The sequence below is a fragment of the Rutidosis leptorrhynchoides genome, unplaced genomic scaffold (assembly GCF_046630445.1).
Source record: "Rutidosis leptorrhynchoides isolate AG116_Rl617_1_P2 unplaced genomic scaffold, CSIRO_AGI_Rlap_v1 contig206, whole genome shotgun sequence".
Taxonomy (NCBI): Eukaryota; Viridiplantae; Streptophyta; class Magnoliopsida; order Asterales; family Asteraceae; genus Rutidosis; species Rutidosis leptorrhynchoides.
The window spans coordinates 45,962-59,530 of NW_027266454.1; the positions used below are offsets into that span (position 1 = coordinate 45,962).

General features: G+C 33.5%; 1 protein-coding gene across 1 annotated transcript; it reads right to left on the reverse strand.

The window, feature by feature from the left end:
• Positions 1–11,451: 11,451 nt before the first annotated feature.
• Positions 11,452–12,534, reverse strand: LOC139881883 (F-box/kelch-repeat protein At3g06240-like). The gene has a single exon (XM_071866281.1). It carries the CDS (start codon positions 12,532–12,534, stop codon positions 11,452–11,454), a length of 1,083 nt encoding a protein of 360 aa, XP_071722382.1.
• Positions 12,535–13,569: the final 1,035 nt, after the last annotated feature.

Genomic DNA, 13,569 nt, shown 5'->3' on the forward strand with positions numbered 1-13,569 from the left:
TATTTACACTATTGATTATGGTTTTTATTCTATTAAGAAAAAGAAAGATAGAGTTTTCTGGTATAATCTGGAATGGGGTGCTGGTAATTGCCCGAAACACAATTTTATCATTGGCTTGTGGTAAGAAACAATATCTTAAATTAAATACACTATATATATATATTATCATGATTTTTTCAATATCTAATCAAGTATTTTTATGTAGAATAAATCCGTTCAACGTACGGGACCAATGACAAGTCATATAAAATTGCATAGCTAAAACTGATGCAAGTAACAATTCAAGTAAGGGAAAAAAGGTGAACAAGAGGGAGAATAGAATGTATACATCGGTTATTCTTGAAATTTCCATGAGGACATCGCTTGGAAGCCGGTCTTCCACACGAATATCTGGGAAAGCTACGTCCTTTAGGACGAGCGACAACGCGACGAAATGAATCTTCAATGTTCTTCAATTGATTCATTACTTCACCCATCAACTAATACATCTCCATCCTCTTGTTGGCCTTACAAATCTTAGCATGACTATTCCTTGTTTTCACCATCCCATCATTCTCCTCTGTCTGCTCCTTGGGAGTAGACTTTTAGGACCTGAATTTTGATTTTTATTAAAAAATATATATGTAATTAAATTTAATTCAGGATGTTTATAGTTAATTAAGATATTTCATATAGTAACTTCATTAGATTGAAAAAAAAAGAACTTATATTCATCATCGGTCCTCACTTGCTAGCTACCATAAAAAACTAAGAGGAAAAAAATGATTATAACATGATGAAAAAATCGGGCGTATATATATGGATTGTTAACGCTAACTATCCTTACAAAGTAATGCCACCCAAATCTCCTTCGAAGAGATCGACATGATCCCTTTCACATATGAGGAAAGGAGGTTCACACACCATACATAAGTAATATTACGATTGACTCATATCGATATAGCGAAAGCAAGGTTGCAAATCATTTATTGTTGGATAAAAATTATATATGTTAATGAAAATTTGGACTTATCAGACTCGTGAAAGATCAATCAAAATGATGACTAAATGTTAAATTACGGTATGGCTTAGATCTATGGAATTGTCGAGGCACAATTCGTTTTGTGATCTATGTAAAGATAATTTCTTATATAAATATGCATGTTGAAAATGTAATTTTAAAAAGCATTACATGATAAGATAGAGTATGTATGTATATATGCGGTTTGGCAAAGATTCGAAATAGAGTACAGATGATTGAAATTTACCTTTCTTCCGGTAAATTGTCAATCTGATATGTATGGTTGTGAAACAATCCTAAATCTTTTAGCTTGAAATTTATCTTCTTATCACTTAAATTGATGTGATATAAGGATTTTATTTTGTATGGTATAAAGAAAAACAACGTAACCAGGTTGTGTAGTAATCAATTCTGGAAGGGAGAAAAAATCGTTTACATGAGTAACATACAAATATCTAGGAAGAAGAAATATTGGTGATGATATGATGAAATGATTAGTCTCTTCAACACACACAGATATATATGCATATAACCATGGACGGCTTTGAATGTTTAGGGTTTAGTATGATGAGTTGTATGGTTGGGCTACGGTAAATCCATGCTTGTTGAGGCTAGTTAAAAGTTTTAGGCCTATTTTACCCTCTTTAATAAGATCAATTAAACATCTTATTGTATTAACTTAGTTATATATCTTTTTTAATATTACTTCAATGATAAAAAATCTTATAGTATAGGGCATCGTCGATGATGACAAGGACAAATTAGTAAAATAACGTATCTAAAAACCCTAGTTTCTTGGATTATAAAATAATATTTTGGTGAGTAACAAAGTATTATTCAAAAACTGACCTAAAAAAAAGTATTATTCAAAAACTAAGGTTTTTTGTTTTGTTCAAGCTCAAAAATTTATTAATTAATGCACTTATGATCAATCTTCATGCCTCACAAGCATAGATGATCCCACATAACCCTTATGTGTACTCTGATCCACAAACAACCTTTCATGAACTGTACAAATTGTTGCTTGGACTACGTCTAGTCTCACGAGTACTCCTTCACCCATCTCATCACAAAATAAAGGTGATCTGCATTTTCTTCCATAAAGAGCTTTGAAAGAAGACATCTCTATAGAGAAATGATATCTGATGTTACATACAAATTCTATCATTGCAAGTGATCTTCTTAACTACCTTTGAAATCTAATTAAAGCACACATATATCCTAAAGACTTTGAATGGTACGCTTTAACTTGCCATCATATTGAGGATGAATCGTCGTACTAAATCCGATTTTTGTAACCAAAGCTTGTTAAATACTATCCAGCAATTGAGATTTGAATCAAGCATCCCCATCAAAGATAATATATCCCGAATTCCATGCAAACATACGAACTACCCCAATTACATAAATACGCGCTAAACGATCTAAAGAGAGAGGGATGGAGTTAGTAGACTTCGTCAATCTGTCAACAATTACCCATATAGAATCACGACCCTTTGGAATTTTTGGTAACAATGACATGAAGTTCATAGCAATAACATCTTACTTCCATTTTGATACTGGAAGTGGTTGCAACAATCCTTATAATTTCTAACGCACTATATTTACTTGCTGGCTTACCAAAGAACGAGAATCAAAATTGCAACTTCCTTCTTCATATTCTTCCATCAATAAGACTTTCTTGAATTTTTGTACATTTTACTCACACCTGGTTATACAGAATATCGAGACTCTTGAGGTTTCTTTTGAATCTCACTTTTCAGAGAATCATTTGTACGAATACAAATTCTAGAACCAAATCTCAGGATTTTGTCGTCGCCAATAGAGAACTCTCGACATTCTCCCGCTTCCACCTTCTTGATTATCCTATCAATATATATAGTATTAAGAATAATACCAGAAGAATTGCTTATTGTTCACAAAATTTAAATTTCAGTTTGATATTAGGTAAATAAAATTGGAATATTTGATTCTCAATATTTATATAACCATATAATGATATGCTATACCTGAATATTATCATATTATGATATTAATATTACCATACATTAATATAATGGATTATTGTAGGGAGTATGTTACTAGTGCTTTTTAACTTTGTTATTTCTGTACACAAACTGCATCGAAAGACTAGCGTGAAATTTTAATTTACAATGTATCTTGTGATGAACTACTCAGACTAGAAACTTTAGGGTTTATTATTTGTATCTTGTGATGCAGCATGTTGTGGAATATAGTTTGAATGAGCTGTCAAGCGAATTGTAAAACCTAACTAATACGAGATAAGCGAATTGTAATGCATTTTAAAAGTGCAAAAAAGTGCAATCTATTTTGAAATAGAAATAAGCGAGTTGTAAAACATAAATATGTACGAGCCGTAAAATATATGTCAATGTTAAGAGCTGGGCATAAAACATTATGTTATCAATATAAAAAACAAATCTCACAAGTCGTAAGCGCGTTACAAGTAGTTAGGTTGGAGAATAAATCTCACTAGTCATAAGTACTACTTTCAAGTTTGAAACACGGTGTAGACCAATTTCTATACTATCTATTATGTTGTTGATCATTCTCTATTTAAGAAAGCCATGAACCTCTATAGGAAACAGTGGGAGTACATTGGGAGTTTACGTCTTCTTCGAATGATTTCGATGATATTTTATTGATGAATAGAAATTTTACTCATGAATTTTAAAACTTTGAGTTCAATTAGGAATAAAATTATAATTTTAAACAAATAATATATATATATATTTTACTTAGAAACCAAAACACAATAATAACATAATAATTTATTTAGGAATATGTATATAATTTAGACCAGTTCTTGCATTAATTTAACAATAGAATAATGCTTATAAGAGGAGGAGGATTTAAAAACTCTTTATGGCCTAAAACAAGCTCCAAGGGCCTGGTACTCAAGAATCAATTCCTATCTACTACAGAATGGCTTTGAGAAGAATCAGAATGAAGCAACCTTGTATGTCAAGCATCAAGGAGGAGAAAAGTTGATATGTTAACTCTATGTGGATGATTTATTGTTCATTGGCACTGCACCTAAGCTTGTTGAATTTCAAGAAGATGATGGAGTCAGAATTCAAGATGACAGACCTTGGATTGATGAAATATTTCCTTGGTCTTGAGATAGAGCAAAGAGAAGATGGAATCTTTGTGCACCAGAAGAAATATGCTCAGGACATGCTGGAGAAGTTTCAAATAGAGAATTACAATATGATCTCTACACCAATGGAGGTTTAATTAAAGCTGCAACCAACAAAGCCTGGTGAGGAATTTGATTCTACACTTTGTAGGAGCATGATAGGCTCTTTGATGTATATGTGTGCATCTAGGCCTGATTTAGCCTGCACGGTTAATATGCTTTCTAGTTGTAGTTCTAATCCATCTAAAGAACATGCTGCATATGTTAAAAGAGTTCTAAAGTTTGTGAAAAGCAACTGTGATTATGGTTTATGATATGAAAATGGTGGAAAGGGAGAGCTGTTAATGTTATGTGATGCTAGTTATTGGACTGAAGAAAGATGCAGAAATAGGAGTGGATACTGCAGTAACTTTGGCTCAGGAATCTTTTCTTGGAGCTCAAAAAGTCAGAAGACTGTGGCACAATCAACTGCAGAAACATAATACATTGCAATCAACCTGGCAGCTAAGCAAGCTATATGGATTAAGAAGATTATGATAGATATTGGGGAGTTGAAAGAAATCTGTGTTTCAATCTATTATGATTTCAGTTCTACAATTTCTATGGCTGAAAATCCAAGTGATCACTTCAGGACAAAGCATGTGAACATCAAGTAACATTTGATGAGAGAGCTGGTTGAGAAGAAGGAAATCAGAATGGTGTATTGTAGGACAAACTTCCAGATTGCAGATATTTTCCCTAAGTCACTTCAGAAATGGAGATTTGACTTTCTTGTGAAGTTAATTGGAATGCATTCTCCACTAAACAAAGGAGGAGCTATTGGAAGAGGTTGTTTAGCTGAGCCTGCATTCCAACAATTCATTGAAGGACTGGCTTGTTTTGAAGAGAAGAAATTGCCAAGAAAGAAGAAGAGAGGAAGTTTGCAGCTGAAGAAACAGAAAAATGCAATGAAAAAGGCCATCAAAATTAGGATCAATGCTTTTGTCAAGGCTCTTTTGAGTGTTTTGGATGATTCTGAAGTGAAGGGAATCAATACTGGATCGGTTAAGGATGATGCAGGGAAGATTAAAGAAGATGAAGTTAAGTTGTCTATGGAGGACGAAATGGCACACTGAAAAAACTTGAGGATCTTGGTGTCTGTGTAAGAAAAGTCAGGGATGCTGCCGAAGTTTTTGAAACCAGTCAAGCCGAAAATGCAATTGAGATTCCACCGACCGAAATTCCGAGTTGTGAAGGTCGTGACATAACTGGAAATGATCGTGACAACTTCAGGAACAACGACATTATGTTCAATTTCTTCGCAAATCAGCCGATCGAAAAGTCCCAATTTGCCTAGGGTTCCATGTTACTGTTTCATTGCTCAGTTTTATCTTTCTTCCGAATAATTAGGGTTAGCTTATCTTTTGCTATTTTTGATGGATTTTGATGATTCAAAAGGCCATTTAGGGTCGACTTGATGCTCTGAATCTGATTATGAAGTCAATTTTAGCAATTATCTAGTAATGATTAAAATGTCTACTCGATCAACTTGAGTTATGGGTTTTGCTGTCAGAATTGGAGATTTTATATCCAAACTATTTTTCTTGTTCCTTTCGATTCGTCAAGCTACACTATGCATTTGGAAGTTGTTATGGAGGTTTCTGCAAGATTTCAGCATAAGAAGATGAGAATGGCCATTGTATTAGTTCATTTCAGCATTAAGTTCAAACAAGTCCGGTAGCTATTTTTATTTCCAGAAAAGAGAATGAAGAAGTAGAGTTGTAGAATCATTTAAAAGGTTATTTAGAGTATTTTTGCAATGGTTGTCGTTATCTGTCATGGCTGCGCCGAAGTCAACTCCAAAGTCAATATTTGAAATTTTTATGGATTCATCTGCAATTTAAAGAAGAAGAAGAGAAGTTTTACTGCAAATTATCAACCATTTTACTTTACTGAATGAGTTAAAACTTTCGGAAAGGAGTGGTGCTCAAGAAAACCGACCTGTAATAACGAGGTGGCATTTTGTTAAAAGTGGTCCTAAAAGCATTTTTGTTCTTGAATTTCCTAGTTGTATTTTTTATTTCCATAATTGTAAAAATCTTTTTATGACGTCTAGGGTGAAGTTGGATCAAGTATATAAGGTCCTTAACTTTACTCTTTTCGTTTCATGAGTTTTAGTTGAATGAAAAATCAAATTCAGAAAATTCCATTAAAGTTCATCATCTGTTTTATTTTTCCAGTTTCAGATTACCTTTATTTTGGTTGCATTGGTTTTGAGTGATTATCTTAGTACTAAATCGAATCTAAACTAGCTTATAAGGATCCAAACACCTTAGATGCCTAAGTTTAGCCTCATATTAGATTCAAATATTTGCACAAATTAGATTATCATCTATTCGATTACAAAATCACAAGTTATGTTATCTATTTGTTCTGTTTTGTTGAATTTTTTTTACTGTGTTTTGTTCTTTGTGCTTGTATTTCTTCTTGATTAGGAGCACAGGTGCACCAACAGTGGTATCAGAATTTTAGGTTGAGATCTTGGGAGGACCTATCAAAATGGAAAGGAAAACTGATGATATTAAGGTATTCATATGATAGATATATTGATTTTGAGATTTATTAGAACTGGAGTTTAGAGAGGAGATATGGTGTTAAGGTTAGTAGTGTTATACACATTCTAGATCTATAGCTGAGCATAGAGAGAGTGAGTTGTCGGTTTGAGAACATCATAAAGATGTGTGGATTAGGGAGTTTAAAGACATGAATCAAACTAGATTGTACTGTTTTCATGATAGACTTTATGATATAGAGACTTGGGAGGTATTAAAAGATAAATATGGTGGATCTTATGCTAGATCTTGCATTCTTCAAACGGTAATAAGAAATATAAGAGAAGATCTTGAATCTATCAAAGGAAAGACAATTGAATCTACAAAGGAGAAAATCTTTGAGGAGGAGAAAATGAAGAAGTTAGTTGAAGATTCAAGTGAAAAGTGGATCGTTGATGTTGAGGAACAACCTAGAAATGTAGAAATCAAAGCTTGTGAGATAGAACAAAAGGAGAAACTCATTGAAAGCTCAAAGTTAAAAACTATTCAAGGTGTTGATGAAGAAACAAATGAAAGTATTGAAGCAAAAGAGGAATATGTTGAGGAGGAGATGATCTTTGAAGTTACTGGAAATACATATTTCATTAAAGGTCCACAAGCAGCTCAAATGGTGGACTCTATTGTCACTCAAATGCAACAATCATGGAGCTTAGGAGGATTTCATGTAAATGATAAGGCTTTTGAATTTTGAAACCTCTAATCACTATAAGAGGTATGGTTTCAAATTTCTAGTATTGTGAAAGTAGTGTATATGATGAGAAAACCTTGTTGTTGAATGACAAAGATGATCCTGAAATTTCTAAATTGGAAAGACATGATGAATGGTTCTGTTTTAAGAAATGGAAGGAGAAAAATGTCTTTGTTGTGCATGAATATGATGAATTTGTGATTAAGAAAAGAAGTGAATGGATGCTAGATAAACCTTGCTCTAATCAGGTTTATGTGTGCCACATTGATGCTAGAACAAATGCTCTATGTGTTTGTCTAACACCTCACAGCTTGTATGATGAAAGAATGATAAAGCATGAAAATGGTCTTTCGTATGATGAAACTTGCTATGACAAAGGAGGGGTATTAATGTGTGTTTTATAGAAAAGAGAGCAAAAAATGATGTTGTAGAGATGCTGGATACAGTAGAAAAATTCAGGATTGAGGACTTGAAAAGAATGAAGGATGTTTATGTTCTACAAGATCAAGGAGGAGCACAAATGATTGAAGGTGTTGGAGGATTATATTTGATTGCAAATCAATCTTCCTTCAACAAAGGAGGAGCTGTTGGAAGAGCTTGTTTCAGTTGTTTCAGGAAGCTTGATTTGCCAAACATGATTGAAAATCCCATCTGCTTGCAAGAGAAGAAAACAAGAAAATTTAAGATGAAACAAACCTTGCAAAAGAAGAAGCACAGCCTATGCAAATATGTGTTGATCAAAATGGGTGTAAAAACCCTTGTTGAGGTTTTTTTGAAGAAAATGGATGATGGTGAAGTGTTAGAAGTTGATACAGGATGGATTGATAATGTTGGAGTGAATTCTGTTGGAAATCTAGGTTGTCTTACTGGGATGGACCAAAATGCATGCAGGAAGAAGTTCAAGGACCTTGGTGTATCTGGTGAAACATACAAGGATTCAGGTAGAATTTTTAGAAAATTTGCAGCAGCTCAGAACGCCACTATTCATGCCAATGCAATTGACTTTCTCCTGACCGGAAAACTCGGCAGACCACCGGAGCATGTCGAATCAACTCATAACGACGTCGCCTACATCCCCAAAATGGGTAATTCAATTGAACTTTCTTGCGGTAAGAAGCCCCAATTCTGATTAGGTTTTATGCTACAATACTCTGCTATTTCGTTTTCTACAATAAATTAGGGTTTGTCATATCTTTTTTGTTTCTTGATGGATTGAGACGATTCAAAACTTCATTTAGCTTGGAAATGATGTTGCGAGTCTACTTATGAAGACAATTTTATCAATTAACTACTCTAGAATAAATTGTTTGCTGAAGTTGTCGATTGTTCATAAATGGTGGATGCAATTTGGGCTTTTCTGTTATGGCTCGATTTTGATGGGGATTTTCATTCAGTAAGCTCACATTAAGTCCTTGGAAGATGTTTGTATGGTGATTGGATGATGAGAGCTCACAGAAATGGTTTTGAAGCTTGTGGTAGCTTGTTTTAGCTATTTTCTGCATTTTAGTTTCAAGTTTCAGTTTTAAGCATTCAAGTGAAGATCTTAGTATTCAAACAAGTCATTAGTAGTGTAGTGAAGCTTTCTACAAGAAGACATTGCCATTTTTTAAGCTGGATCGAAAAATCAACCTACAAGTCAAATTACAAGCCTTTTTGTGCTCTTTTCTGGAAATTCATCTAAAATGCAGCAGTGATATGGTTAAGGTTGGTTTAAGTGTTTATTTAACTTGGAAATGAGTCACTGAATCAATTTATGAAGTCCATTTTTAATTCTAAGTATTAATGAATAAAAATGTATGTTGGGATGGATCTTTTGCTACATAATGGTACTTGGAAGGATCAAAATCAATTCAGGTCAGTTTCTATTGAATGTGTTCATTCAGAAAGTTCACATTAGGTGTTTGTGAGATGTCAAGATGGTTTGCGGATGATTTTAGCTCATAGGAATGAAAAGTGCAGCAGATTAGTATTTTTAGCTTTTTGCAAAAATTAGAAGTTAGTTTTCATTACCAGTTGAAGAAATGAGTTTATTTTTCAGTCTACAAGTGTATTTCAGTATTATGAAGATGTTTACAAACTGCATTTGCCATTATTCAAGCTGAATCAAAACTCAACCTATTGATCAACACTTTTTTCAAATTTGAAATTCTAGAAAACAAAGAAAGAAGAAGCTGGTTAGTTTTACTGATATGGCATTCACATTTTACTGTTTTATCTATCTTTAAAGATAATAAAATACGAGAAGAAGTAGAGAGTAAGAAAATTTTGTTATGCAATTTTGACAAGTAGTGTAGATGTCATTTTCACACTTTTGTTTTTCTGGTTTTAGTAAAAAAGAAATAGTAGCTGTAATTTCTTTTCCAAATCAGTAGGGTTTGCAAAATGAGCAATATATAAGCTCTCTTGTATCTCAAAAAATCTTTGAGCCGAAATTATGCAATGAAATCAAAAGGCTCCATTTTCTTGTTTTTGCATTTTTTTTATATCAATAAATTGTTCTAGAGAAAAACGAAAATCAATCATCACCTAAATTAATTTTTAGGATCAAAACACAAACCCTTTCTATTAGCTCAATTTACATCATTAAAATCAAATAAAAAAGCATGAGTGCCTATTATTGTTTTGTTACAAGTTTTAAATTCTGTTCTTAATATTTTTGCTGGTTTGTTGCTGGTTTACTTTATTTCTCTGTTTTTCGGACAATAGATCTTGTACTTCACCCTGATTAGGAGTACTTGGTCGTCCATCATATATAAGGACAAAAGGTTACTTTGTTCTAAAAAGTATATATATGCTGAAATTCTTCGCCGATATATATAAGCGTGAATGTTATTTCTCTAGATTTTGTGATACAAAAGTATGTATGTGCAGAAATACTTCTGACATCTCTTTTCAATTGATAATATCGTTGGTTTATTCTAATGCATTGCTATCCCAAAAAAGGTTTGTGGAGATTTTGATTACATTTAGTTAATCATCAAGCATAATTATTGGTGTTTTTGGTTTCAAAAGGAATGGCCAATACCTTCATACATACGATTTTGACAACCACTGAGTCGTGAATATGCTGTTCTAGACAATTTATAGCATTGAACATTCAACTGTACTGGAATCCCTTTGATATGAGATTGTGATAATCACAAAATATTATTCTTTCATTAATTAGGAAATTGTATTGGTTCCGCTGCTTCCGCATGAAGGCTAGGAAAAATATCTCGTGGCCTGATTCATATTCAGAATGGATTTCTCAAACATAGCGTCAATGATTTATGGCCGGAAATGATTGCGACGCTTAGAAAACTATAGTTTGGCACTCTCGATCTCTTTTGGTTCAGATGGAAATGGGACGAACATAGGAATATCGAAAGAATGTACAAGTGCTTCACTTACCATTGCAGCAATATTGCCATTGCCCTACAAATATATTTATATATAGAGTTTATAAAAAATAAGAAAACCAATCTAACTTTTACAAAGATAATAAATAAATTTTAGCCAATGAAAGCTTTGAATCAAAATTGATTTACATTGAGGGGCTCCATCTGCTCTACAAGGAATGATAATTGTTAGCAACCCATTCTTGATTTACAATATCTTATTTGTAATGTTGTTTCTTTCCGAATTGATATATGTTGGTCTTACCGAAATGAACTACACTATGATCAATTTTGATTAGGAATGACTTCTATAATGATTTGTATTATGGTTTTAATTAGTAATGATCATATATAGTGGTGTATTTATTAACTGATCTTTATTCCATACTTCCATTCGATTCTCTCAAGTAAAGCATACAAATGGAAATGCAGAACTTGATATACGGGCAGCTACTAGTATATGAGATCTTGACTTTCACTAGACAATATGAAATTGGTCTTGCTCATAGTTTAGAGAACTTCAGTTCCTATTAGAAAAGATTTACCATCTCATGTTTATTGATAACGATTTGATTATAGAGAAATAGCATAAGACAATATCTAATGAAAATGAAGATGGAAAAATCAAGCTCACTCTAAGCTTGAGCATGTGGTATGTAACTCTGAGCTTGAGCATTGTCTAATAAAAATAGAGTCTCACGATATTTTAGCCCATCAAAACTAGTATATGGTGCTTCTTCAAGAAGCACTTCCGACTCTCCTGTCTCGAGATCAACTGAAACTACCACCTGATCTCTGTTAAACACTGTACACAACAACTTCCCATCATTCCGAAATCCCAACACATCCCCATAACCAAGTTCATGAAACCCATAATTCCATAGTTTTGACCATGACTCCACGTCACCATATTCTTTCATCACCCATATTTCAATATGAAATTGGGGACTTTCAAAATACCTACACAATGCAAGGGAAGACTTCTCAAACACTAATAATGTAGGTTTCAGTTTGTTTTCCTCCAAAGCTTCTGGCAACGGAAGCACTCGAAACTCTTCCTTGTTAACGTCAAAACCCAAAATCACTGCCTTGTGATTTGAACCGTAGTAGCCAATCCAATGCAGGGCACCATTAAAACATGGTTGCACAGGCTCGCGGTAATTAAAGTTGGGAGCAAATTCAGAAATTGTTTTCCATGAATTCCTATTCAAGGAGAAAATTTCAACTTGAGGTAAAGAATGAACGTCTATAAGCATTCTAAGTACCTTGTAGTCATCTTCGATTGAATCGTAGGCAAATCCTAGAAGATGATTGCATTTGGCAACGACCAGATTAGGCTTTGGGAGTGTTAAAGTCTTTCGAATTGCAGGGTTCCATAACACTATAGGAACACCTTTTTTATTATCGGTAACACACATTGTACCATTGCAACAAGAAGCAGGAATAAGGACTCTTGTGTTCCTTTGCTCCCAGCGAGTGAAGACCCTATGGAGATCGAATCCTTCATTATCAGCATGCAATTCCAAATCATAATTACCGTTACAGAAGATAAAGTATTCATTGTTTTGCCCATCGTTGATGTTATAAGAGGAAATAAATGAAGGAGATTTGATGAGATAGAGCCATGGCTTCTTCACAAGGATGCAACTTCCAAGAGCTTTGACAGGAAGTCTATAGAATATGTTGAGAAGAAGCTCATCTGGCAAACCATCCATCATTGAAGCACAAACTGTAAAGGCTAGAAAAGCATAAACCGTATAAAGATCAAATCTATCTATATGATTATATATCAACACACAATTGAAAATGAATCAGAACAGAGCAGAGGACCAAACAAAGTACTCACCGGCACAGCCTTTTTTCCTATGTTGAGATGAAGCTCCTCTCCGTCTCCTCTGCCAAATCTATGGTACAGTGAAATGCGAATGCGAATTGGTTTTTAATGTAAACATGAATGAATAACTGCAATTTAGAGAAAATGGTAGTAATGTTTTTTTGCTTGTCTGTTGATATGACACTTGTCATTCTAATAATATGCGGTAAACTTTACGGATAAGATAAATACGCAGACAGAATGCCAGATCGATGTCCTTCCTCAACTTTCTCACTTGTCCCACTTTCATCCTTTAACTTGTCTTTCTTGGATCCAGCTTCCTAAGCTTACTTCCAAAGGAAAGGCCCCAACAGCTGATTATTTGGACGGACCCAAACGAATTAAAAAACTAAAAGGACCAAACTGAGCATCAATAGAAATTAGTGTATACTTTTTTTTATTCGTGTTGATGCTTTTTCACAGGCGTTAAGTATCGTCGGTTATGACTTTCTATTCGTGGCAATTTAGTTCCTTACTTACCTTTGTTAAATGTAGAAAATATATTAAATGTGAATAATTTCTTTAGGTGACTATTAGACCATTAGAAAAATAAACAGTAATCGAACAATATTAAGTAATCAATCAATGAAAATAATTGTGCATTATGTAAATTCTATATATACTTTAAAAAGAAAATCCAATTTTTATTTCACGTTTCACCCATAATACTTTTTTAGTTTTTTTTTTCGTTAGCTTAATAAATCTTCACGTTTCAATATAGCCGCTAAAATGGTCATTTTGCCGTCAACTTCTCCCATTTGGCATCTAAGTGGCCCCACGTAGCGCCAACTATAGAATTTCGACACGTGAAAGCTGACGCATAAAAGATTTGACACGTCAACAACACTTAATCCACATTACAAAACCCAACCGATTCCGT